General features: G+C 43.2%; 1 protein-coding gene across 1 annotated transcript in view; it reads right to left on the reverse strand.

Moving 5' to 3' along the window:
- Positions 1-3,945: 3,945 nt before the first annotated feature.
- The window catches only part of SCARB2 (scavenger receptor class B member 2), an 81,458-nt gene continuing 58,084 nt past the window's right edge, over positions 3,946-27,319 (reverse strand). The window contains exons 6-12 of the mRNA XM_061420538.1: positions 24,390-24,509; positions 20,286-20,455; positions 16,005-16,123; positions 13,332-13,405; positions 11,117-11,168; positions 8,393-8,551; positions 3,946-6,642 (exon numbers count right to left, since the gene is read on the reverse strand). Of these exons, the coding sequence (XP_061276522.1) occupies positions 6,604-6,642; positions 8,393-8,551; positions 11,117-11,168; positions 13,332-13,405; positions 16,005-16,123; positions 20,286-20,455; positions 24,390-24,509 (733 nt within the window). The 3' untranslated portion in view covers positions 3,946-6,603. The remainder of the gene's footprint in view (positions 6,643-8,392; positions 8,552-11,116; positions 11,169-13,331; positions 13,406-16,004; positions 16,124-20,285; positions 20,456-24,389; positions 24,510-27,319) is intronic.

Below are 27,319 nucleotides of genomic sequence, written 5' to 3' on the forward strand. Positions count from 1 at the left end.
AAAACCCATTACGGGTTTCGAAAATGTAAGTAAGTAATGCTAAAAGTGGTCATTCCAGGAGTCTCAGTGAGAACACTGGTATATGGATGAGGACAACAGGAATGGAGACTGAAGAGCAGGTAGGCTTAATGTTTGATGGGTGTGGAGAGGCAGGCAAGCAGGAGTCTATCAAGAGTCCCTGGTTCCTGGCTTGTACAGCCAGCTACACTGTGATGACATTGGAACTTGGGAGGAAGATAAGGAAAAGAAAAGTGAGTTCCTTGCTTTACTTACTGGATTTGAGCACAGGCTGGTTGAGGATATCCAGCAGGTGCTTGGATATGTGGGACTGAGGTTAAACAGAGGTCCATGAGGTTTATGTTGTTATTGAAGCCTGGGAGCCAATGGGATTGTCAGGGAGAGAGGATCAAGTGAGAAGAGGTTACAGCTGAGCACCAGTAATATGACCAGAGCAGAGCTCGAGAGAGAAGAACCAGCCGAGCCAAATCACAGAAATTATGGATAGAAAGAACAATTTCAGATGGAAAAGAATGGACGAGCATTTCTTCAATACGAAGCCTCCCCTGATTCCACTCCTGTCGCTGGCTATTTTAATATTCTTAGCAGTTACCACCACCAAAGAATCCATCTGCCAATGCAGGAGACAAGAGATACAGGTTCCATCCCTGGCTCGGGAAGATGCCCTAGAGGAGAGCCTGGCAACCCACTCCAGTATTCTTCCCTGGAGAATCCCATAGACAGAGGAGCCTGGCAGGCTACAGTCTATGGGGTCGCAAAGAGTCAGGACTGAAGTGACATAGCACGTGTGGTCTTAATTTTAGCACCATGAGGACAGAAAACTTTGCTTTGTTTCCTGGTGGTGTTCCTAATGCTAACAGAGTGCCCATCCACATGACAGGCTCTTATTCAGTACTGTGGAGTGAGTGAATGGTTTCCTTGATGTGTTTCTCTCCCTTGCCTTTCCCATTTTTATCTCCAAGTCCCATTATTTTGGTTGCAAAGAGTCGGACACGACTTAACAACTGAACAACAACCTATATATTTTATCTTTCAAATATTTCAAAAATACTTCATTTCCACTGCCATCTCCCTGATTCAAATTTCTGTAACCTCTTGCCCAGACCCGGGATCAGCAAATGACAGCCCAGGGGCCAAATGTGGGCTGCTATTTTTGTAAACACAGTTTCTTTGGGTGACAGACATATGCACTCACTTACGTGTTGCCTATGACTGCTTTCATGCTCCAAGAACAGAGGTGAGTAGTTGTGACAAAGAGGCTTGCAAAGCCTATTTTCTAAGTGGCTTTTTACAGAAAAAACAATGTTTTCCAGTTCCTGCCTAGACTACTGCAGTAGCCTTGCTGTGCAATGAGCAGGACTGTTGGACTGTGACCTTGGCTGTTCATTCTAGGTTGCCTGATGAATGAACAAGCTGTGACTGGGGGTTCCCCCTTCTCCTAGGGGAGGGGAAAGGCTGTACCCAATGATAGGTCCCGTGTAACTGGTGTCTTCTTCACCCCAGCAGTGGAGATTGTAACATTCCATGGGCAGCCCAAGTCCAAACTGCCTGTTTTCACTTGCTTGTGTATTCCTCCATCGACAAGACTGCTTTTTCATGCTCGTCCTATAAAAAGGTAAATATGCTCTCTGCACTGAGACCAAACAGAGCTCTGACCCTCAGCTTGCCTCTCCATGGGATGACAGGAAGATGGAGGGTCTGTGCTTTCCTTTTTCTATAATTTTTTTTTCCATATTAAACCCATTATTTAACCCATGCTCTGCAGCTTTGCGGAATTCACCCTGCCAGCTGGTTCATGATACCTAGACAAATTCCATCTTAAACATCAGTGGGGACCCCAAAGAAACCACCTATCACAACAGCCTCGTAACTGACCTCCCTGTATCCAGGTTGACTCTTCCACTTTATTCACCCCACAGCTAGAGTGAGTTTTTCCTAAACAAACCTGTCACATATCCCATTCTTCTCCCTGTCCTGCACTGGCCAACAGCCCAGTTCACAACCCTTGAATGGCTTCCTGTTGGCCTCAGAAATAGTGGTGCTAGTGGTAAAGAATCCACCCGCCGACTCGAGTTGCGAGTTTGAGCCCTGAGTTGGAAAGATCGCTTAGAGGAGAAAACAGCAACCCACACCAGTTTTCTTGCCTGAATAATCTCAAGGACAGAGCAGCCTGCTGAACTACAGTCAGTGGGGTCACAAAGAGTTGGACACAACTGGGGTATACAATAACCCCACTCTCTCAGCCCCCAGTAACCACTCTCTACTCTTTGTCTCTATGAATCTATTTTAAGTACCACTTGCAAGTAGAATCATCCAATATGTAACAAAATCTTTAACATGGCACAATAAGGCTGCCTTTCTTTCCAGCCTAATCTCCCACTATTCTTCCTCTGAATTCTAGACAAATATTATCTCAGTCACATGTAACATGTTCCTTCCTGCTCCCGCGCATCCAGTTACCTTTGTCTGCAATGCTTTACTTTACCTGTTCTTCAGTCTCAAATGTTGCTTCCTTAGTCAAGCCTTCCCTCAGCTCCAAGTCAGGTTCCCAGAACATCTTGAAACTTCATTGAAAGTTTACATTTATGATCCCACAACTTCTCCTATGACTTAAGCCAGTTGAAATCAGCTTTGGGGGTCCCTAGGAAGCACATCGGAGAAGGCAATGGCACCCCACTCCAGTACTCCTGCCTGGAAAATCCCATGGACGGAGGAGCCTGGAAGGCTGCAGTCCATGGGGTCTCTGAGGGTCAGACACAACTGAGCGACTTCACTTTCACTTTTCACTTTCATGCATTGGAGAAGGAAATGGCAACCCACTCCAGTGTTCTTGCCTGGAGAACCCCAGGGATGGGGGAGCCTGGTGGGCTGCCATCTATGGGGTCACACAGAGTTGGACACGACGGAAGTGACTTAGCAGCAGCAGCAGCAGGAAGCACATACACTGAGGTTCTCAAGTATCCTTAATAATATAAAGATGTTTGTAACACTGAGCTAAATATGTTATGATTGGTCTGGATTGGCTGTGACTTCAGAAGTAAGTTGCACTATTATTGGCCTGGTAAAGGTTTTAAAGAGAATCTAAACTTTGGGGCTAATAACTTCAGTCCAAATGTCTGCAGACACAAGGTCTAGTATTTCTCCAACAGCTCTCTGACCTTGCTGAACCCTCGGGGTGGATTTGTCTGCATTTCAGTTTATGTTTACCTGGAAACAGACCTGAATAGGGATGTTAAAACAGGTAGATTATTTGGTTGGAAGCAGCTGTCCAGGGATAAGGAGAGGCCGGGGATGAAGGAGTGATAAACAGGAGCAGTTTCTGGTCCCGGCAACCCTAGCTGAGGAACCAAGTAGAGTGAGCCTGAGAACTGGCCCTCTGAGAACTGGAGCCCTTACCAGTTGACTCCTGCCCACTCTGATTGAGCATCAGTTGTTGCTGTTCAGTCACTAAGTCCTGTCCAACTCTTTGCGATGCCAAGGACTAGTTCATCAGGCTCCTCTGTCCATGGGATTCTCCAGGCAAGAATACTGGAATGGGTTGCCATTTCCTTCTCCAGGGGATCTTCCCGACCCAGGGATCAAACCCGCGTCTCTTGCATCTCCTGCATTGGCAGGCGGATTCTTTACCACTGAGCCACCTGGGAAGCCCCAGAGCATGAGTAATTGGGAGTATTAACCCCCATGCTCCTGAGGGGATTCCAGGGCTCTGGAGAAAGACTTGAGGCAAAAAAGTACAACATGGGACCTACTTGAAGTGAGGCTTGGCAGGCTGCCTATAACTGTCCACCACAGTTTGAGCTCAAATTGGAGGTGGCCTAAGGGGTATGACTCAAGCCTGATTCCATCCACAGGGCGAAGAGCACCTTTCAAATGAAACTCCATAGACCACTGAACACCTGATGACATAACATACAGTTTCCAGTGCAATTTCATAGAAAGTTTTTTATTAGTGAAATATTCCATTGCATTAAGGGTAGAAATACACATGTCAAGAATCACATGAAAGGAACCAGCAGTATAAACTACAGGAAGAACATTCTGGGCAGCATTCTCTTTAATAGTCACAAGTAATTAATCCCAGTGATAGTGCCCAGAGGGCCGAGGATGGAGGTCACCTTTTACAGAACTCTCATTTCAAGCAACTAAAATAAAGAATTAGTCTCTCTTAAGTAAAAACCCCAATAGAAGTTAGTTGTGTAGTACCTGCCCTGCTTGACCATTAGTGACCTTTCTAGATAAAGTCTAGTGGGAGAAGCCTGGAGTGGAAAGTGGCAAAGCCCATTTCCTGTCCTGTGTTCAACTCCCAGTTTTTCTCGAGAGAAGGGAGGTAACCTCTCTCTGTTGGGTTTCTCTGTAAATTGGGCATCATAGTACAGGACATGGTATTCTTTGATTGTGACAATCACAAAGATTTTGGGAGCCTGTCTAGGATAACAGCTCCACAAAAATGATCATGAGGAACCGTTTGTTATCTTCAACCGAAAACCAAATAGGTACATTCGTTCTTAACCAATCTGTAATCTTAACTGCAGCGTATGGGTTTGCCACATATTTTTTAGGAGGAAAAGATCAAATGTGATTTTTTTTAAGCCAAGTAACTATTAAGAATCATATGAAAATAATATGTTTTGGGGTCCCTGGCTGTGTGGGATTCAGTCAAAACGTGTACATCTTTAACTGTTATCATACTATTTAAAAATGTCATCTCAGATGATTATATCTTGATAATAGAATGAATCAATGGGTATGCACTGACTTATCAGTTTTATTTGTGTGAATAAGTGGGTGCATAACCATAAGATGTACAAATTATTTAGTTAAATGTTGATGAATTAAAACATCTAGATACTTGGCATTACTAAAGACAAAATAACTTCAATTTAGCATCTCACATTTTGGTGATTTGGGGTATCTATAGGTTCTATCTTAATTTATAGAGAAACTGAGAGTTTAATGAATTGCTCCTTCAAAAAAGGGAAACATTACATATTGCTTTAGTGTAGAGAGTAGGAAAATTGGGGCAAGGAAATGATTTATTGCCTCCATACAGGGATCAGAAGCTATATTTGTGAAATCTGTGGCTTTTTTCCCTCATTTGCTTACACTGAAATCCCATTTTAAACAAAAAAAAATCCTGCAGAATGATTCAATTGTTGAGAAGTTCTCTGTGCGGTCTGCCAGATTAACTGTACAAGTTTCTCAATCCAAAATGAATGGTGAGCATTAAGAATCAGAGAAACTGCCCTTAAATATGCTTGAATTCTGTGACAATGGATGGTTTTCAATCCTGACTCAGGTTACATTGAGAGTCAAGAGGTCTTCTGCAGACAGGTGGCTCTGCTTTTGACACCAAGCAACCTTTCTTAAAAGTACTTCCTGTGCAATATTTTAAAACACCATCACTCTGTCAGCAAAACGATTGTCACAGGAACCGCAGGGCACATTTTTCTCTACTCGGTGAGTGATAGTGAGCCACAAAACATCAGAAGGAACTGAATCTGAGGTGAGAACAACTCAAAAACAATTTCAGAGTTACCAAGAAGACTGCCCCAGAAGAAATGTGTATTTAGTGCAGTAAGACTTCCTGAAATTTAAGTGTAAGTTAGGTTGTGGATAGATGAATTTCCTATATTGATAAATAATTTTACAAATAATCACTCAGTAGTATTGTAGTTAATACAGTCATTTTGGTAAGGGTGGTTCGGGGGGAAAAATCAGTTACTGATTACATTTTCCCAGAAACACCTTTCCACATCAAGATCATTCTGACTATAAAAAAAAGAAACAAACTACCCACAAAAGTCGTAACTAGCACTCTATTCTACATGAAATATCTGTACTTGTCCTCACCAACATTATTTATGCATTCTTTCAATTCACAAAAGTACAAGTCAAAAATCCTCAGGTGCTTGTCACTATCAACTCATGGGGACCCCAGCAACCCCTTCCCCACTTATTCCTATCCTGGGTGAAAGTTGGTCAAAAGACTGAATTATTATCCGGGAGGAATTATGAAATGAAGATTCGCAAGAAAGGCAATATGTACTTTTTCAAAAGAGGAAATTAAATGCATTTGAATACTACTGAATGATGCTTACCATTTTACCCTGCATTCCGAACTCTTATTTACTTCTGTTTGGTGAATGAAATGAATGGAGGAATACAACATAAGTAATATTTATGTATTCTGAGCACAAAGTCTGGTGAATGAAGAGTACTGAATAAGGTTAGACCAAGTAGCATTAACAAGTGATGCAAAGACATTATAACCACGACAGTGGTCACAAAATTCTGGAGCTACCAGCACCCAACAATAACAAAAAATTACAAGCGTTTATTAAATACTTGCTAGACACATGAAAAACAAAACAATCTGTCAGGGACCACAGGATCCTAACGGCCAACTAGGTCAGCCTGTTCCTGAACCTCTGCTGGAAGGTGCTCGTCACACGCCGGCACAGGGTGCCCTCCTCCTGTCTCACCAGGCGACAAGCCCGTGAGGACACAGATGGTTGCCCCATGTCATCGTGGCCCAGGTCACAACAGTGCGCATGCTTCCTTCCCCAAACACGGCTCACGGTCTGACTAGGTTCGTATGAGGGGCGCTCTTTCATCTGCAGTTCCCTGAGACCAGAAGAGAGAGGACAGTGGGGTTAGGCGGTCACGTCACCAGCTTCTCCCCAGATACGAAAGGTGTGGGAGGGGATGGAGGAAGGTGGAAAGAGGAGCAACAGCTAGGAAGGATGTCGTCCCGCTCACCCCTTCTTGGCCTGCTTCCTCCTGTTCCTTCTTTAACTTTCAGCTCTAATCCTCTCCAGGAGGCCTACTCTAACACCCTCACCCTGACACTGGAGCAGTACCCGTCCCTGTGTCAATGTGAAACATAATCCTCATCACACATTATTTAATTTGCCTCCTTCAAGTGGAAGCCCATCAGAGAACAATGTCTTGGAGGTGGTGGGTGCAGTAATTATTTGCTTGTTGAATATGTGAAGCTGGTTAACTGTAGGAGCACTCATGACATTTACGTGGGCTTTCATCTGTGTCTGTGGCAGTAAGATCCATTTTACAGTGACTTTAAGATCCATCGGAGAAGGCAATGGCACCCCACTCCAGTGCTCTTGCCTGGAAAATCCCATGGACAGAGGAGCCTGGTGGGCTGCGGTCCATGGGGTCGCTAAGAGTCAGACATGACTAAACGACTTCACTTTCACTTTTCCCTTTCATGCCTTGGAGAAGGAAATGGCAACCCACTCCAGTGTTCTTGCCTGGAGAGTCCCGGGGACGGCGGAGCCAGGTGGGCTGCCATCTATGGGGTCACACAAAGTCGGACACGACTGAAGTGACTTAGCAGTAGCAGTTAAGATCCATAGATAGAAATGAAAAGATTGCTGCCTCACCCCTAATTCATGCTAATGTGATGGGCATGGGTCAAGAGGCATACTGGAAACATTCAGAAGACAGGGAAATCTGAGCTAACATGACTTAGATGGTTTCAGCCTGTTTCATTTCCTACTTCATATTTGCCTCAGACACTTAATGGAGGTGGTGAAGAGAGAAGGGGAAAAAGCCTTTGTTGCCAACTGGAAAGCTGGTGGGAATTTAAGAAAGGCTCATTGAAGATATTTAGACCCCTGGGTTGGCCCGTTGGTCACTTAGGGAAGCCAAACTGACTGTTTATCCCATCCATTTGGGGATGTTCCCATCCCTCCAGAAAAGGAACCACTCCCCTGTGCCCACCATTTATTGTGCAGTAACGACTCAGTGGTAGGTATCTCCTGATACACTAGGGATTCTTTCCAAGCAGATCCCTGGCTGCCTTGCTCTGTAATCATGGAGCTGTTTTGTCCTATAACTAATATTTATTGAGCTCTTACTAAATGTTTACACTGGGCCAAGTGCCCAGTTTATGTTTAAAGTATCATCAAGTCCTCACAAAAAATTCCTAAGTGAGGCTCAGTTATCCCATTTTACAGATGGAGAAACTAAGGCATGATTTCTAGGATCACATAGCTATTAAGAGTCAAAACTGGAATTTGAACCTGGACACTCTGACACCAAAGTCTGGGTGCTCAGCTGTTATATATTCTTCTTTTCAAAGACATAATCCTTACTCCTAGGGGTTCTAGTCCCAACAAGAGAGTCTGAAACACTGAACAGTATTTTTCTATCACCTCTCCATCTTTGACACACTTCCCTTGCCTCTCCTTTGGCTCAGCTCAGCCTAAGTAACACAACCATGAAATCACTGTGCCCAGCATCAAACCTCAGAGTCCACCCTAATGAGCCCACTGACACCCCTTCAATGAAGCACAGCTGAAGTCCTCAGGGAACATAATCCAGTAAGGCAGACATTCCTCCAGCCACTGCTCACCTCATCTGTGGATCCCTGTCCTCTGCATGCGAGCCAGGTGAAGATCAGACCAAAGAACACACCCAGCGCCATGATAATATAGGGTATGTTGGTGACAATCAGTGTAGTGTTAATCACAGACTTCAGTCGACTTGCAGTCTCTTTATCAATGAGAACACTCTGTGGAGAGGAGCAAGAAAATAGTATTCCCTTGATTACTAATAAATATCCAGGGGGTAAAGCTTTTTGCGCTATCTTTCTTCCAAATCATTAAACACAATTTGGGTATGTCCTCCTGTCAGCAAACCAGAGATACTGAAAATCCATTTATAAGTTAGAATAGCCAGAAGGGTGCACTTAGTCATTAATGTCTCCTCTTTTCTCCTGAGCATGTTTTACTCTAAATTGGTGGGGGGAAGGAGGGAGAAAATATTCAGATAATACCAGGAAGTATTTCCTCCTCCTGATAAAGGAGGGGGAAATATTGGGACGATACCAGCTTTTCTTTTGTATCAGACTCCAGCTCATCCTTCAAAGTCCAGCTCAGCATAACTTCCTTTCAGAAGTCTTCTCTGGCCACATCAGGCCTCGTTCAAGGCCCCTTTTCTGAGCTGCCATCTCACATTCTAAAATCCTCCATCACTGTCTTCACTTCTGCATTGTAACTGTCTATTTACCTATTTGTCTCCTCTTGACTGTGAAGTATTCCTGAAGACTTTTATTTCCGTCAACTAAAAGCTGGGTATAGAACCCCATACACAGTAGGTGCTCAATTAATGTCAGTTGATTAGATGAATAAATGAATGAAATACTCCCAACAAATGGCATGTGGAAAGCATCATTTCTCTCTTAGTTAGCTATATTTATCGGGACCAGAGATCTCAACAGAGAGTGTTCGGAGAAGTCTTCAGGCTAACCAGAATTGCACAGGGTATTGATAAATAAGGAATTGTTTTAGAATAACACTTTCTGGACGAAAGGCAAAGGTATTATCACCTTAAATTGTCATGGCTGAGGTATCTGAAGAGCTTAATACTACAACAATTATTAGCAACAACTGGGAGTTTAGGCTTAATTTAGGCTCAGTTTGCAGGTGAAGGCCCATCAGAGTCTCCTCTGGAAAAAAAGGGGTGAGAGAGCAGTCTCCAAGGTTGCTTCCGGGTCTAACGTTTTACTTTTCTAAAGAAAAGTAAAGTTCTTTCCGGGAGGGAGCAAAAGCACGAGGTTTCACTCCATCACTCCCTGGACGCAATCCAGTCTTTGGCAAAAAGTCAGAGCGAAGGTTCAGGTGGAGGAGACTTCAGATATGCTCCAAATGGACAGACCAGGGCCCTTCCACACTCTCACAAAGCCCTACTTCCAAGGCGCTCCCCACAAACAATAACAGTGATGACCCAGGAGGAACAGCAAATAGGTCCTCTAAATGGTAAATATTGCCTGAATTTTTCCTATGAAACAATAAAAGCCTTGTCTTAGAATTGTAATCACAAACCCTTCAAAAGTTTATCAGTGTGGCTACCAATACAATGCTAAGTGGAAAAAAAAAGGATATCAAGCTCAATCTACTGTATGGTCTCCAGTTTGTAATATCAAAACCAGAAAAATACTGAGGCAAATGTAAGCAGATGTCACGTGCATTTTTCTCTGAGGGATGGGCTAGCTTATTAAGCAGTTCATTTTTTAATTGTTATTTTTAATTTCTCAAGAGTTCCAGAAAGAGCATGTGTTATTTTTACAAAATGCAGAACATCAAATTATTTTTACAAAGCTGTTTTGGAGAACAATTTCTATAACACATTGTTGAGGAAAATAAAGCAAGTTGAAAACAGTTTATCAGTCTGGCTCAGGTTTTGTGAGAAATCATTGTTAATTTGTCTCTTCTTGCTAAGCTCCGTTACTAAATCTGCTGCAAAGAAAAAATATTTTTATGGAAGACAGAAAAATCACAAAACTTTAAAAAATGTTACTGTTAACACTGGAAGCCAGTCCAGTCAAGAATTTGAGGAGGAAAATCCTGCAACTTTTCTCTCAAAATTGGGTGAAAGAGAGAACGGAAGCTGAGGAGACATCCCTACAGTACGTGTGATACGTGATTCGGAGACGAAGTTATCACAGGTGCTTTACATGGTGGGTAGGTGTTTTCTGAGCCTTCAGAATATGCTTTATTTACAAAACTTCAATTTATGCCTAACAATTGGGGATAGTATTTCTCTGGGTGCACTGTCAAAGAAATTTCTTCAGAGAAACTCCTTTTGTTTGAACCAAGACAGGATCTGTTTCCTATAATTCATGATGTATGCTTGTTTATCACAAAGTAGAAGAGACTTCTATGCTGTGATGAAGGATAAGGCAACCACATATCACTGCAATCAGTGGGCAAGTATCCCATTTTATTTAATCATTTCTCAACCAGCTCACGCTCTTTTTCACTCTATTTTTCAAGTAATGAATGGTAAACTGATCACTTTTACATTTTGGTTCTTACACAACCAGCTTCCAGAAAGGAGCTTCACCCATATAATGTTCTTGACAAGGGAAATTTCTTTCTGTCATTTTCAAATCTCACAGACAGATTCATGTAAACATATAAACAGAAATTTTCTGAGGACAAACAGGTTTTTAAAAAATCACCTTTGCCCTTTCTCACATCTAAAATTACACATAGCTACAATCACAGACACCATAATGGAAGGTCCCCAAGCTTCCATAGGAGAAATATACCCATGGCTCCCTCCCAGGACTTACCTCATTGATATACATCACTGGGAAAACCAGGGTTTGAATGTTTCCTGTTTCACTATGAAAACAACAAAAAAGATTATTTTATAGACATCCTCATTATGATGGCACACTGGCCTGATGAGATAAGTGTATATGAAAATTCCAGCATGAAAATTAAATTACCCAGAATTTATGCAGCCTTCTTACCTTTGCAAACACATAACAATCAGCAGTTAGATCACAAACATTGTAGCAATTTGAAGTGCTGCACATTTATGGAAAGTGTCTTTACCAAAGCACAAGATGCTGAAAGCAAATTCATCAAAATGAAAACTATACTCCCAAGAGTTATGGGAGGGGAGGCTCCAGCAGAACAATGCTATCATTCCTCAGAATGTTTTATAACCAGAAACTCCAGTACTTTGGCCATGTCATGCAAAGAGTTGACTCATTGGAAGAGACTCTGATGCTGGGAGGGATTGGGGGCAGGCGGAGAAGGGGACGACAGAGGATGAGATGGCTGGATGGCATCTGACTCGATGGACGTGAGTTTGAGTGAACTCCGGGAGTTGGTGATGGACAGGGTGGCCTGGCATGCTGCAATTCATGTGGTCACAAAGAGTCAAACACAACTGAGCAACTGAACTGAACTGACTAAGTACTGTCTTTCCAAGAGCCTGGAGCAATCAGCTAGTGAGCACGTACTAAGCACCAGCTCTGCACTGGGCATCTTGGGAACACATCTTAATTCTCACATGCAGAGGTATTACTGCCCCAGGTTTAAGACAAGGAAATTATGGCTCAGAGTAAGCTGCCCAGAACCACCATGAAGAAGTGCTGGAGCCAGAACTGCAGTTCCATTTTGATTCTAAGGCTCTAGATTATATTCCCTCAGAAATACACACACAAAGTACATTCTTACAAACCACACTTGCTTCCTAAAAAGATGCAAAACACCTGGGCTTAAATCTGGCAAATTCGATGGGGGAAACTAACCAAGTCTGATTGACAGGCAGACAGAAAAAAATTGATAAATATGATATTATAGATATATACTACAGTTTTGGATCCAGTTTTTTCATTTGCCATTAAATCATAATTAGCATTTTCTCAGTGTCCACTGAAAAGTCTCAGCAGGAGTTTTACTCAGGAATCCTGAATAAGTAGTGGTTTTTAGATGGTGTGTGGGGACACTGAACTCCATAGAGTTTTAAATCACCCACAGGAAAGCTCATGGCTGGCCCTGGGTGGGAGCAGTGGAAAGAAAGGAAGGGAGGAAGGGAACCAGAGTCATGGTGTGGGAAATGTTTGCTGTGTGCTGTGCTTAGTCAATCAGTCATGTCTGACTGTGACCCCATGGACCATAGCCCTCCAGTCACCTCTGTCCATAGGGATTCTCTAGGTGAGAATACCGGAGTGGGTTGCCATGCCCTCCTCCAGGGGATCTTCCCAACCCAGGGATGGAACCCAGGTCTCCTGCATTGCAGGTGGATTCTTTACCTTATCTATATGGTATCTATATAATAGGTAGATATACCATATCTAGCCTTCCCTGAGCCACCAGGGAAGCCCATGAATACTGGAGTGGGTAGCCTATCCCTTCTCCAGAGGATGTTCCTAACCCAGGAATCAAACCAGGGTCTCCTGTATTGCAGGTAGATTTTTTACCAGCTGAGCTACCAGGGAAGCCCATGGGAAATGCTTAGTGGATGGGTAAGAACAGCCTCTGTAGCTTTACTAGCTGTGTGAGTTCTAGTTCTAGCAGGTTATTAAACCTCTCTGTGCCTCAGTTTTCTTATCTGTAAAATGGGGATGAAGTGAACCGAAGTTAGTCACTCAGTTGTGCCCGACTCTTTGCGACCCCATGGCCAGGCTCCTCTGTCCATGGGATTATCCAGGCAAGAATACTGGAGTGGGTAGACATTCCCTTCTCCAGGGGATCTTCATTCTTTACTGTCTGAGCTACCAGGGAAGCCCCACAGGGTTATTGTAAGGAATAGATAAGTATGTTAAGAACTTAGAACAATGGCTGATTCATGGAAAGAATTCTATACATGTTTGCTTAAATAAGTAAATTCTAAGACCAAGGCAGCCCATGAAAATGCTGACTGTGCCTCATCCCTGAAGGACAAGGGTGAACAGACTCAGAAGTGCGCTATACCCCTCCCGACAGCAACCCCACCAGAAAGTCAATGTAGCAAAACCACCCTCTGCCTCTGCAGAAAGAAGCAAAACTTACACGAAGTCATCTAATTTTCTGACATAAACGTTGATTTGGAACCTCTTGGCTGCTCTTAGGATAATTCCAGTCAACTGCAAATCAGAAAAGCAGAAAGAAAACATTAGGATTTATTAAAACCACACACAGAGTTTTGTTCAATAGAGCACCGTTTCTGTGTGGTTCTGATAAACAGGGCAGCCACTGCCATGCTTGCTAGGCAGAGTGGAACAAGGGACAACTGTTCCCCAAGACAGAATGAGAACTGGGGGTTGGGTTAGGAGCCCGGGAGACCAATGTTTCTCACACTTACTATGCATGTGAATTCTTGGGGACCTTGTTAAAATGCAGATTCTGATTTGGTAGGTCTGGGTTGGGGCTTGAGATTGGGCAGGATGTTGTCACTTTGGGGTTTTTTAAAAATAATTTTTTTTTTATTTACTTATTTCTGATTGTGCTGGGTCTTCATTGCTGCATAGACTTTCTCAAGTTGCAGCAAACTGGGGCTACTCTCTAGCTGCAGTGCATGGGCTTCTCATTGTACTGGCTTCTCTTGTTGTGGAGCATGGGCTCCAGAGTGCATACGGTTCAGTGGCTGCAACCCTCGGGCTGTAGAGCACAGGCTCAATAGTTGTGGCACATGGGCCTAGTTGCTACACAGCACATGGGATCTTCCTGACCCAGGCATGGAACCCACATCTCCTACATTAGCAGGCAGCTTCTTTACCACAGAGCCATGTGGGAAGCCCAGGATGCTGTCACTTTGAATAGCAAAGCACTAGAGGACCTGGGCAGGAAGGAGATTTAACAGATACCCTGTCGGGTCTCAGCTCCAAACTCACCATAGATGGTGACTGCAGCCCTGAAATTAAAACATGCTTGCTCCTTGGAAGAAAAGCTACAATCAACCTAGACAGCATATTAAAAAGCAGAGACGTTACTTTGCCAACAAAAGTCCGTATAGTCAAAGCCATGGTTTTTCCAGTGGTCATGTATGGATGTGAGAGTTGGACTATAAAGAAAGCTAGCACAGAAGAATTGATGCTTTTGAACTGTGGTGTTGGAGAAGACTCTTGAGAGTCCCTTGGACTGCAAGGAGATCCAACCAGTCCATCCTAAAGGAGATCAGTCCTGAATATTCATTGGAAGGACTGATGCTGAAGTTGAAGCTCTAATACTTTGGCCACCTGATGTGAAGAACTGACTCCTTGGAAAAGACCCTGATGCTGGTAAAGAGTGAAGGCAGGAGGAGAAGGGGACAACAGAGGATGAGATGATTGGATGGCATCACCGACTTGATGGACATGAGTTTGAGCAAGCTCTGGGAGCTGGTGATGGACAGGGAGGCCTGGTGTGCTACAGTCCATGGGGTCATAAAGAGTCGGATACGATTCAGCGACTGGACTGAACTGGACTGTTGGGCCTGGGTATGCAGGCAGAGGGTCAGACCACTAAGAGGAGGATGTGGTCACAGCCAGAGAACGGTGCCCATGCACAGCCAGGCCCACCCCACAGAGCCCAGAGGGCAGATGCAGCATCATCCCCCCATGGCCACTCCACCTTTGCACCAAGGGTGTGGGGCTGTGCCTTGCCCTGGTGACAAGCACCCGCAAACAGTTTGGTTGCTGAAAAGGAACTGACTGATGGTTAAGAGAGAAAAGGGAGAAAACCACACCAGATCTTATTCATAAGATGTGCTGTGTGTGCTCAGTAGCTCAGTCGTGTCCAACTCTTTGTGACCCCATGGACTGCAGCCTGCCGGTCTCCCCTGTCCATGGGGATTGTCCAGGCAAGAATACTGGAATGGGTTGCCATTTCCTCTTCCAGGGAATCTTCCCAACCCAGGGATCTAACCCTCATCTCCTTCACTGGCAGGTGGATTCTTTACCACTGAGCCAGCTGGGAAGCCCTCATAAGAAGATAAGGGCACCAATTTCTCAAATGTAAATGCAATGAGTAGTTATGAGCGAAATGCCCGTAAATTGCTGTGCTCAAAGAATGTGTTTGCTCTTGGGTGACTGTTCCATGCATGTGTTCAGAATCCCAAGAAAGACGATATTGCGTTCAGTCCCTACAGTGAGAGGCTCTCATGCTATGAAATGATACTCACATCCTTTTAACATGGTTTTTAGTTTTTCTCCTCTGTGAACATGGGATTACAGTGTATGTATATCTGATGCCCTTTAAATTAATGTTGTCATATAATAACTCTCAAAAACACCTGTTAAAGTGTTTTGCCAAAAGCGACTAAAGCTTATATATATATATATATATTTAAATTTCAACTAAAACATTCCTGGCAGCAAGTAAGCAGAGGAATATCTTCACCCTGCTGATCTGTGGCGCAGTGGGAGAAACGCATATATATGTTCAGGCCACTCTTTTGGCAACAGAAGAAGATCCAGTTACCTTGTCTGATTCCAGTGGTTTCCAATGATGGAACTTTCATTGTTGCTTTTGTGTTAAAGGGGATTTGCTGTTTTTTTCTGCATATTAGCTTCATAGAGCTTAGCGTTCTAATGGCCGGGTCATGAGACTATGCATCACATTGCACGGAGCCAAGTTCCCTCCACTTGAATATATAAATGAAAGGAAGACAATATATTTCTCAAGAGTGCTCAGGACTAAACTGGTGAACACCATGTAGACAGAATAACATGTCTGCTTTTTAACCAGGAAGACGTGTGTACTCACGGGATTGATGTCCACAAACGTCTCATGATATTCCTTATTTGGATGCATGCCCCCAATGGCAGAGACAAACTTCTCATCTGCCTGGTAGAAGTGTGGGAAAGACATAATAATAGGTGCACCTGCAGTGTGAGGAAAACGGAAATGAGTGATGCGGTTCTTTCAAGTCTAAGCTGAATATACAGTTCCTGACCACAAATCTGGTTTCTCAGTGAGGGGTGGAAAGCTGGATACAGAAAACTTGAGTGGAGGACAGGGTCAGGCTAAAAGTCCTAGCTTGGGATTTATACTTCTGACATGTCATTTACCCCTATTTTATACCAAGAATCTGCCTTCAATGCAGGAGACCTGGGTTTGACCCCTGGGCCAGAAAGATCTCCTAGAGAAGGGAATGGCAACCCACTCTAGTAGTCTTGCCTGGAAATTTTCATGGACAGAGGATCCTGACAGGCTTAGTCCACAGGGTGGCAGAGAGTCGGATACGACTGAGTAACACTACTACTAGCTGAATTATTATTTTTCAACTTCAAAAGCAGAGACATTACTTTGCCAACAAAGGGTCGTCTAGTCAAGGCTATGGTTTTTCCTGTGGTCACGTATGGATGTGAGAGTTGGACTGTGAAGAAGGCTGAGCGCCGAAGAATTGATGCTTTTGAACTGTGGTGTTGGAGAAGACTCTTGAGAGTCCCTTGGACTGCAAGGAGATCCAACCAGTCCATTCTAAAGGAGATCAGCCCTGGGATTTCTTTGGAAGGAATGAGGGTTGGCTCATCTTCAAGCATTTGTTTCACCTGTGATTCTCTATCCGTAAGTGGATTTTCCCCACTGCCCTCCTCACCTGCTTGCTTTTCTGTTTTTGTTTTACCCAAGATAGGCTTTGTTCTCCTGCATGTGTTGATACAGAATACTTTTTTGGGTGGGGTGAGGAGGCTGTGTCTCGTGGGATCTTAGTTCCCCAACCAGGGGTTGAACCTGCACCCTCAGCAGTGAAAGCGTGGAGTCCTAACCCACTCTACCACCAGGGAATTCCCTATGCAGAATTTTTTTAAGACTCTGCCTGGTCCTGCCATCAGCCCAGTCTCTGACTAGATCCACGCCTGCCCACAGGAAGACACTAGTTTTCTTTTCTTTCTTTCTTTTTTTAAAAATATTTTCTACTCCTTTTAAGAAATAAATAAAGAACAAATTATTAAAGGAAACCTATTCTAGGTTTTGCTCTTGAAAAGAAGAGTGGGACCCAGTCACTCCTGCCAGGAAAATATATTTGGGGAAAAATTAGCCTGTGTGTTAGCTGCTCAGTTGTGTCTGACTCTTTGCAACCCCATGGACTGTAGCCCACCAGCTTCCTCTGTCCACAGGATTTCCCAGGCAAGAATACTGGAGTGGGTTGCCATTCCCTTTTCCAGGGGATCTTCCCGACTTAGGGAAAAAACCTGAGTCTCTGGCATTGCAGGCAGATTCTTTACCGTCTGAACTACCTAATGGCAAGTAATTGAAGTCTGAGTCCATGGCTCAGACATCTCTCTCGTGACACACAGAGTTTTGTTCTCTATTGCTACACAGTTTCACAAAGACATGATTTTCTTCTTTAAAGGATGCTGACCTTTAAAATGTATTTTTAAAGATCTGTTGAAGACAGTAAGGGCCAGACACTGTCCTGAGTGTTGGGCATACATTTATCTCTCACCTTCACACAGCCTTCCAAGGAAGTTATAATCAGTCCCATTTTACAGATGAGAAAACTGCTGTCCGGAACCCTCCTTCAGCAACAGGGCCAATTTGCTAACGAACAGAATAGGATTCAAACCCAGATTCCTCTGACTCCAGAACCCTCACTCATCCCACTAGCCAACATGTTCCCCTGAGGAATTCAAAACACTGGAGGCTACCATTTTAGTTCACACCTGGGAACACAGAAGAGGCAAGAGGAAAAGGACTAAAGCCAGAAGTTTGTTGCAAAATAGAATCCTTCTGTGGGTTCTGACACCAACTTCTTGAGAAAGCAGAAGGTTACTGATGTGTGCCTTGAACCACAGAACCATGGGCTGATCAGGCACGTGCTGCATCAGGACTACCCCTCACTGAGTCTGCAGGAGAGGTCTAATCTCCGCGCTGGGGTGTGTGCTCCCCAGAACAGTCATTCCCAATCATGCAGGCACCATCTTCATGAGAATCATATGAAGCCCATTAAAAAATACCGATTCTGGGGCCCTAGTATGTGGGCTCTGGGATAGATGCTTTTAATGATTCTCCAGATCATTTTGATGTATGGCCAGTCTTGCGAGCCATGACCTCAACAGACAACGAAAGGGAGGATTAGCCCAAAGGGAACTTCCAAACCACATAGACAAGGGGGTGAAAGTTAGCACATTACTCAGAAAAAAAAATTTTTTTTTTAATCAAGAGAAAGGGGTTACCAAGTTTCTCAACAGAAACTAAAGAATTGAAGCCCAAGAAACATCACAGTACAGATATGAAGAGACCCTAAATTCTAGCAGGAATTTGCTCAGATAAAGATTTTATAAAAAATCCTATTCCTTCTCTGAGCCTTGGTTTCCACAATTATAAAAAGAGGCCCCTGGTTGTCTATCTAACAAGGCTGTTTTTGCAGCATATGATTGTGAAAACTATCCTTGTGATGCACAAAATGCTTTTGTCAGCTGCACCGCTGGTCATTCCACCTCATTCACGGAAAGGAGCAGGTTAGCTCAGACATTTTTATGAAACATTGGGAACTTTGTGGTCAGGGTTTAAAACTAACTCTGCTTAAAATTAACTCTTAGTTTTAAGAGTAATGAGAATCATTACCAAGGTATGAACTCTCCTATTACCTGAGTCTTTACTTTCTGTTTCAGCCTTGTTTTGAAAATGAAATCAGTTAATTCTTTACATGTATTACACTTACAACAGTGACTGGTACTAGTAAGCTGCTAGTAATATGAACTATTATTTCTATTAAAACTGTAATTGGAAAAGATACATGCACCCCAATGTTAATAGCAGCACTGTTCACAATAATCAGGACATGGAAGCAACTTAAATGGCCACCAACAGATGAATAGATAAAGAAGATGTGGTATATATTTACAATAGAATATCCTCAGCCATTAAAAAAAAAAAAAAAAGAATGAAATAACACCATCTGCAGTAACATGGATGGGCCTAGAGATTGTCATACCAAGTGAAGTAAGTCAGAGAAAGGCAACCATCATATGATATCGCTTATATATGGAATCTTAAAAGATGGCACAAATTAACTTATTCACAAAACAGGAATAGCGTAACATGAAGAAAATGATCTTATGGTTACCAAAGGGGAAACGGGTAGAAGGAGGGATAAATTAGGAGGCTGGGATTAACATATACACACTGCTATATATAAAATAGATAACTAATAAGGACCTACTGCATAGCACAGGGACTCTACTCAGTAGTCTGTAAAAATGCATAGGGAAAAGAAGCTAAGACTGCGTGCATATATGTATATGTGTAACTGATTCACTCTGCTATGCAGCAGAAGCTAAGACAACATTGTAAATCAACTCCAACAAAAAAACTAAAAAACAAACAAAAATGTGCTCAGTTGAAGAGCCAAAGGGAAAAAAACGAAGGACGCCTAAGCTACAGCCCCGCCCCCTTTGGAGCTGCGCTGCTCCATGCGCATGTGCAGGAGACCCGGGTGCGGTGGGGTCCAGTTCCCCAGGCCAGCGCCTGGTGCCAAGGAGACCCACACAGCACAGGCGGCCACCAGCCACTCCTAGCCCAGGACCAGCTTGAAAACAAACAAAGCCAAAACCACTCCTGAACTACTGCCCAGAAAAAACACAACATGGCATCCTAGCAATAAAAGCATTACAGGAAAGCCAATGCTTTTTAAAAAAAACTATGCTATAGCCATGTTACAGAACTTTTCTTTAAATTGTAGTTAACTTACAATGTTGTGTTCATTTCTGGTGTACAGTGAAGTGATTCATTTATACATATATATATATATATTCAAGATATTGAATATAGTCCCCTGTGCTGTACAGTAGGACCTTGTTCTTTATTTTATATATAGTAATTTGTACCTGCTGGTCTTAAATTCCTAATTTATACCCTCTGCTTCCTCTTGGTAACCAGAAGTCTGTTTTCTACGTCTGTGAGTCTGTCTCTAACAAAACATTATTCCTAAGAGGTTGGGATTGCTCTTTCTATCGGGCCGACAACCTTCTTTGTTGAAGAACATCGATCGTACATCCAGACCCCGGGACCGCCACCCGTGTCCCCTCTCTGAATTCTTACCATTCTTGCAGACGCTGACATTCAAAACTCCTGAACCCAGGCAGTTTCCTTTAGGTATACAGAAGCCAGCGTTGTCTGAGGTATTGGCTAATATTTCTGCAGGCACCTTATACCTCAAGGCAGGCAGTCCCTGGACACTCTCAAAGTCACTGAAAGTTATATACACTGACCTGTTGGGAAGTAAGGATAAAAAGTCAGCTTGGGTCCCCATCACATGGTCTGCCTGAATCAGTAAGTCAGCCAACTGTTCTCAGGTGTAATCCAGCTAAACACTTACAGGATACACAGAAGTGAAGAGGCCAAAGAAAGACTGAGAGGAGCTCAAGCCACTCAGTGTATAACAAACTAGGAGATGGACTGCAGTGAAAGATGTTTAAGAGGCAGCAACTGTGCTAACATCCCAATGAGACTGAGAAAAAGACATAATGTGTGGTAGAAAACCAAGAAAATGAGTTAGAACGGATGCTTATGCTAAAAGAAAGAAGAGTCATCCAGACCAGCAAGGGCACATGCCAGTGTGGATGGAGCAGAAGCAAAGGAAAAAAAGCCAGGGAGAAGCCGAGACAAAGCGGAAGCAGAGGAGGTGACAAAGGCGTGGCCCCGCAGATTCCCAAAGGCCTGGACAAGCGCCCCATTAGACAGATACTTGATTAGATATACCCATTTCCCCCAAGTAAAAATAGTTTCCATATTTTGCCATGGTTATTTATTTCAACAGAGTAGAACATCAATTCTGCCCTCAGAGATTAGGGTTTCAATCAGTGGTTCCTTCTAACACAAACCAGCCAGCTATCTGCATAGCACCCGAGTGACAGCTGGGCTTCCCTCGTGACTCAGCTCGTAAACAATCCACCTGCAGTGCAGGAGACCTGGGTTCGATCCCTGGGTTGGGAAGATCCCCTGGAGAAGGGAAAGGCTACCCACTCCAGTATTCTGGCCTGGAGAATTCCATGGACTGTATAGTCCCTGGGACTTTCGCTTTCACTTTGAGTGACAGCCAAGGCACTTTCACATGCCTTGTCTGAGAGCCTTCATCCCTGCATCCGAGGTTGTCTGAAGGCTGAGGGGGGCCTCACGTTTCATCTCTGAACCACAGGTGGGACATGTCTCTCGCTGGGTTGTGACTAATGCAGGAGTTGCCTTCCACTGTACATCTCACCCCTGCAGCATTTCTTAATGAAAATTTTAAGCAAATAGAAAAATAGAGAAAAATATTATAATAAATACGTTTTATAACAAACACCACTCAAATAAATAAAATATATATTTACGGCTACAACTGAAGTTCTCTAATACTCCTGACTCTGATCTTTCTCTGCATCCCCAGAGGTAACCACTATCCTGAATTTCGGGTTTATCATTCCCATGCAGACCTCTATGCTTTTTAAAAAAAATAATTAATTTGGCTGTGCTGGATCAAAGTTTGCATGTAGGATCTTTGCATTTTTAGTTGTGACATGAACACTTAGTTGTGGCATGTGGGATCTGGTTCCCTGACCAGGGATCGAACCAGAGCCCCCTGCATTGGGAGCACAGCATCTTAGCCACTGACCACAGGGAAGTTCCCAGGCCTTTATACTTTTACCTACATACATACTCATAAACAACATGTGGCACTGTTATTTCTAAATGTTATTATAATAGTATACCATGTTGTCTTTCTGTAATTTGCTTCTTCCTTCAACGTTATATTTTTAAGATTTCTCGCATTAAAGTACATGGCTCTGGTTGCTATATTTTACTTTTTATACGATATTCTATCATACAAAGATCCCATTTATTTATTTATGTTCTCCTTTTCATAGGCACTCAGATTGCTTTGGATGGAAGAAATTTTTACATATTGAGATATGGGGAAGTGATTTCGGCTTATACATGAATTAACTTAAACTTTATGCTAAAGAGAACAGCCTGTCTTATGGCCTGTCGAACATGCATGGTACATCTGCTTTAACCATTAATGAAGGGAATGTATTTAAAAACCAAAACGGAGTAGCTGTGGTTCAGACATCCAGGAGGGAATTGGGTGACCACTGTGGATGTGGTTTCGGACACACTCCTGCATCACTGAAAACTTGAACTTTCTGAACTGCATTAAACTCAAGGACGCCACTAGCTGTTCTCAAAACAGTATCTCCTAGCAGCGGACAGCTGCAACTGCAGGGTCAAGGTCTCCCCTTGCAATTAGGCAAACATTTCAGATCCCAGCCAACCCTCGTTTAACAAGCACCCTTACTTCTCGACAGGTCCAGTTATATTTCTTGATAAACAACTCATGTAACTAACTGTACCCTTGAGGTTTTTGCCTTGTACGCCTCCCACATTTTGTAGTCTGACAAAATACAATTCAAGTCCTCTCTGAATTAGCGTCTCCTGGGCTACAGCCCTCAGTTTGGCTCAAGTAAAACTTTTCTATTCCAATTATAGATCGTTTATTGATTATTTCTGGCAACACTGCCAGTGTTTTCCTAACTACAATCGATGTGTAAGTCTCCCTCACATAGGTATCCAAGTTCTTCGGGCTAGGGAACCCATGTTGGAGAGGCGTGTAAAACCATGGGGTTGGAGGTCTTTGGCGTTACTAAGCGCTGCCAAGTGGCTCTTCACAAGTGGTGGTACCAGACAAGAAAAAGTTGCCTCTGTGGCAAATCTTTAATAAGCCCCTCCTGCCCTCCTAGGTTTCCTTGTCTCACTCATTGCACTCAAACATGTTCTCTTTCTTCGGTCCTTCCACAAATACTGACCAGGTAGAACAGCTTGCTGGAGGGTGACCGATAGTCTGCTCCAGAGCTGGGAAAGGTCTGCACTGTGGCACAGAGACTGGGGACGGAGTGGGGAGTGAAAGAAGAGCTCTTTCTGAGGAGGATGAATAGCCCTTGTGGCTAATTTAGTGCAAGAGATGAGGGAGATTTACAGTGATTCTGACAGGGCTGGCTGGGGAGGTGCTCAACTGTGTGAGATATGATAGTCCCTCGGACAGCAAGGAGATCAAACCAGTCCATCCTAAAGGAAATCAACCCTGACTACTCTTTGGAAAGACTGATGATGAAGCTCCAATACTTTGGCCACCTGATACAAAGAGCCAACTCACTGGAAAAGACTCTGATGCTGGGAAAGATTGAGGGCAGAAGGAGAAGGGGGCAACAGAGGATGAGATGGTTGGATGGCATCTCCTATTCAATAGACATGAACTTGGGCAAACTCTGGGAGATGGTGAGGGACAGGGAAGCCTGGCATGCTGCAGTCCACGGGGTCATGGACACGCTTTGGTGACTGAACAACAATAAATGAAAGCCAGAAGAACAGCCATTCTTGAGAATGTAGATGCCATAGAGTCAAAGGTAACTAGGTGACCTCTAACATAGGAGGTCTCATAAAAAGCCTTGCAGGAGGGTGCGGGAGAGGAAAGGGAGGCTGCGTGATCGGCTACTCATCTGGGCAGTATGATGGTGAAGGGCGGAAGGCGAGGTAACGACGGGGAGACGGGAGTCAGGGTGTGGAGTAGGATGCCTTCCTCCCACGGAGGGGACTTCATTGTGGGTGTCTGGAGAGAAACAGCAGGTGGGAGAGAGGGACAGATGCGGGCAAGTGTGAGCAGATATGCTCAACGGGAAGGTTAGTGCTCAGCAAAGACCTATGAACTCTGAAGTAGGGACCACGGCATGATTTCTTTATCTTCTATGTAGCAACTGGAAGAAGACCAGAGCAAATTTTACATCTGATAGAGGATATCATAATAATGAAGAACTAATATTATTTACTGTGTGACAGGCCTTGGGCTAAGTATTTTATTAAAGTAACTCATTTATCCTCAAAATGACTCCCAAAGTAGGCAACTATTTCTGTCCCTACTTTATAAATGAGGACAGTGAGGCAAAGAGTAGTTAAATGTTTCCAAGGTCACACAGCTGTTAAGTGGTGGAGCTCATATTCAAACCAACACAGCTGGTTTGTGAATGGCTATACCTTCTCTTGTTTTTCAATATGCCATTATCGCTGGTCACTCATTAAGCCTAAATATCCTCATCAAATAAGTGCAATTATATACATCCCTCATATTTTTGATGGCCGTGTAGTCAAAGAACTCACATTTCAAGTTCTTACCTGCAAAAATCAGATGGGAAGACATAAAGGACTTCATCTTTGGTGATTAACGGGTGAAAAGTGTCTCCATCTGTTCCATTGATCATATTGCACTCATCTGCTGTCCACCAGTCAAGCGACCTGTCACAGGGAAACAAGAAAGAGTCCAGATAGTCACACTGGATTTTAGGCTATTTTTAAAGATATATTTATCTATTTATGTATTTTTGGCTTTGTCGGGTCTTAGCTGTGGTACAAGGACCCTTTGTTGCGGCATGTTGGCTCTCTAGTGGTGCACGGGCTTAGTAGCTCTGTAGCATGTGGGGTCCTAGTTCCCAGACCAGGAATCAAACACACAGCCCCTGTATTGGAAGGAGGATTCCTAACCACTGGACCACCAGCAAAGTCCCTAGGCTTTTTTTTTTAATGGTCTGGACTTTTCAAGACCTAACTGGGAGCTGGCTACCCACAGAACCTTGTTCACACGCAGACTAGGGTGATATTGGTTGGAAATTGGATCAAGAGGGGGAAAAGCAGGGCCCTGATTTCCAAATATCAATTCTGACAGAGAAAACAGTCAAACATCTTTCTTCCCTTCCTTCAAAACTGAGGGTCTTCTGTAAAGGTTTAGAGATATCCACGTGCTTTAAGCAGTGATCCAATTTGCCATTCACAACAGCCGTGTTCACAGCCAGCCCACAGTCAGATGAACTCTGGACAGACATGTTCAGGAAGATAATATTCACGATAGATCATTAACTGTCTCCCCTCCAAACAGCTCTCTGATCCAAAATTAACAGAAGACTTCTCTTGGGTCACAAGAAAGTTTAATTTTGAATTGATTTTAGACTCACTAAGAGCACAGTTGAGATAGCAGGTTTTTAAAAATTAATTCCTTGAATAATGGTATAAAATGCAAAAGATAGGAAGGAATGGGCAAAAAACAGGAATTCTTCCAACTTCTGGTCAAGGTGAAATTCTAAATTCATGTATTAAGGGTCTCTTCCAAGTAAAATCACAGAGCAGTGGTTGATAAACCGTAAAAGGGAACAGTTAAAAGGTCTATACTCTACTCAAGCACAAACATCTTTTTCGACAATGAAAGGTGACAAATGCCAAGTGGTGAGAAGGCTAAAGCTGCTGGTCTACTGGGCTGCAGGTATGGAAGCCAAGAGAAAGATCTGCAAGTCTGGATTCTGAGGCTGGTGAGGATTAAAGGTGGTCCATCAAGGGCTTGAAATCAGGATCTAGGGCAGGGATTTTTTCTGCTCAGCAAGAAAGGCTGAAGAAAGCAAAGCTGAGTCGCAGGGAGGCAGAAAGCCCCAGACACCTTATAACCAGAATCTGGGCCAAGATGCCTGCTGATTTTTTGGCGAGATCTGTGATGTTGTTCAGTCACTAAGTCGTGTCTGCCTATTTCCAACCCATGGACTGCAGCACACCAGGCTTCTCTGTCCTTCACTCTCTCCCAGAGTTTGCTCAAACTCATGTCCACTGAGTCAGTGCTAGTATCTAACTTTTTCATGCTCTGCATAATTGTGAGGTGGAAGTCCACCATGTATACTGGTTTGGGGGGTTACTGGGTGGACTACTGCATACCTGCTACCTAGGGAGAGGTGAGAGGATGGATGGATAGTTGGATGGATGAGCAGGTGGATAGATAACAGACTTACCAATGAAAATAATTCTGCAAGTTAACATTTTTTTAATGAAAGCAACTTATGCTAAGAAATAGGCAACAAAATCAACAATGATAAGATGAATTCACTTTTGAAGAAATTAAATTAATTGAACAATCTGGTTAATAAATAGGCTGTTTAGTATCCTCAAAGAGACAAACGAAAGAGCAGCATCCTTCAAAAAGAACAGCAAACTACTAACAAATAAAAAGGGAAGAATAAAATAAGTCTTCAGTTCAGTTCAGTTGCTCAGTTGTGTCCAACTCTTTGTGACCCCATGAACAGCAGCACACCAGGCCTCCCTTTCCATCACCAACTCCCAGAGTCCACCCAAATCCATGTCCATTAAGTCGGTGATGCCATCCAACCACCTCATCCTCTGTCGTCCCCTTCTCCTCCTGCCCTCAATCTTTCCCAGCATCAGGGTCTTTTCCAGTGAGTCAGCTCTTCACATCAGGTGGCCAAAGTACTGGAGTTTCAGCTTCAACATCAGTCCTTCCAATGAACACCCAGGACGGATCTCCTTTAGGATGGACTGGTTAGATCTCCTTGTAGTCCAAGGGACTCTCAAGAGTCTTCTCTAGAGAGACCCAAAGAATAAAAAGTAGAAATCTTCAGAATAGAAACAGTTTCTGAAAGAAAAACTCTCTACTGGGATAAATGCTAGACTGTACATAGTTAGAAAGAACAGGCTAAATGAAATATTACTTCAAAGAATTTACACAGATATAATCTTAGGAAGATTAAAAATGAAAGGATCAAGACATAGAGACTATATCAAGAGGCTTCAATAAACATTTAGTGGGAGTTTGGGGGAGGGTAGTAAGAATAGAGTGAATAACAGAGAGGCAATAATTTAAGATATAATTGTTGAAAGTTTTCCAAATTTTAAGAAAGATAGAAGGCCTTAGATTTAAAGTATGCTCCAAGGGCTGAACAGAATAAAATAAATTCAAATTTGGATTATGTTGTAGTAAAACTGCAATAAAGTCAAGGAAAAAGATAATCAAAAGTAAATGGAGTAGTATCTTCATAATTTTGAACTGTCAAACTAGAATTCTATACCAAACTAAAATCATTAAAAACTGAATGTGAAATAAAGATATTTTTAAATATGCACAGTCTAAGAAATTTTACCACCCACAGATCCTTACTGAAACAACTACTAATAGAGGGTTTCCAAACCTAGTATAGTCAAGCTTCGGTTTATCCAATAGTCATGTATGGATGTGAGAGTTGAACCATAAAGAAGGATGACTGTGGAAGAATTGA

The sequence above is a fragment of the Bos javanicus genome, chromosome 6 (genome assembly GCF_032452875.1).
Source record: "Bos javanicus breed banteng chromosome 6, ARS-OSU_banteng_1.0, whole genome shotgun sequence".
In the NCBI taxonomy this organism is placed as follows: Eukaryota; Metazoa; Chordata; class Mammalia; order Artiodactyla; family Bovidae; genus Bos; species Bos javanicus.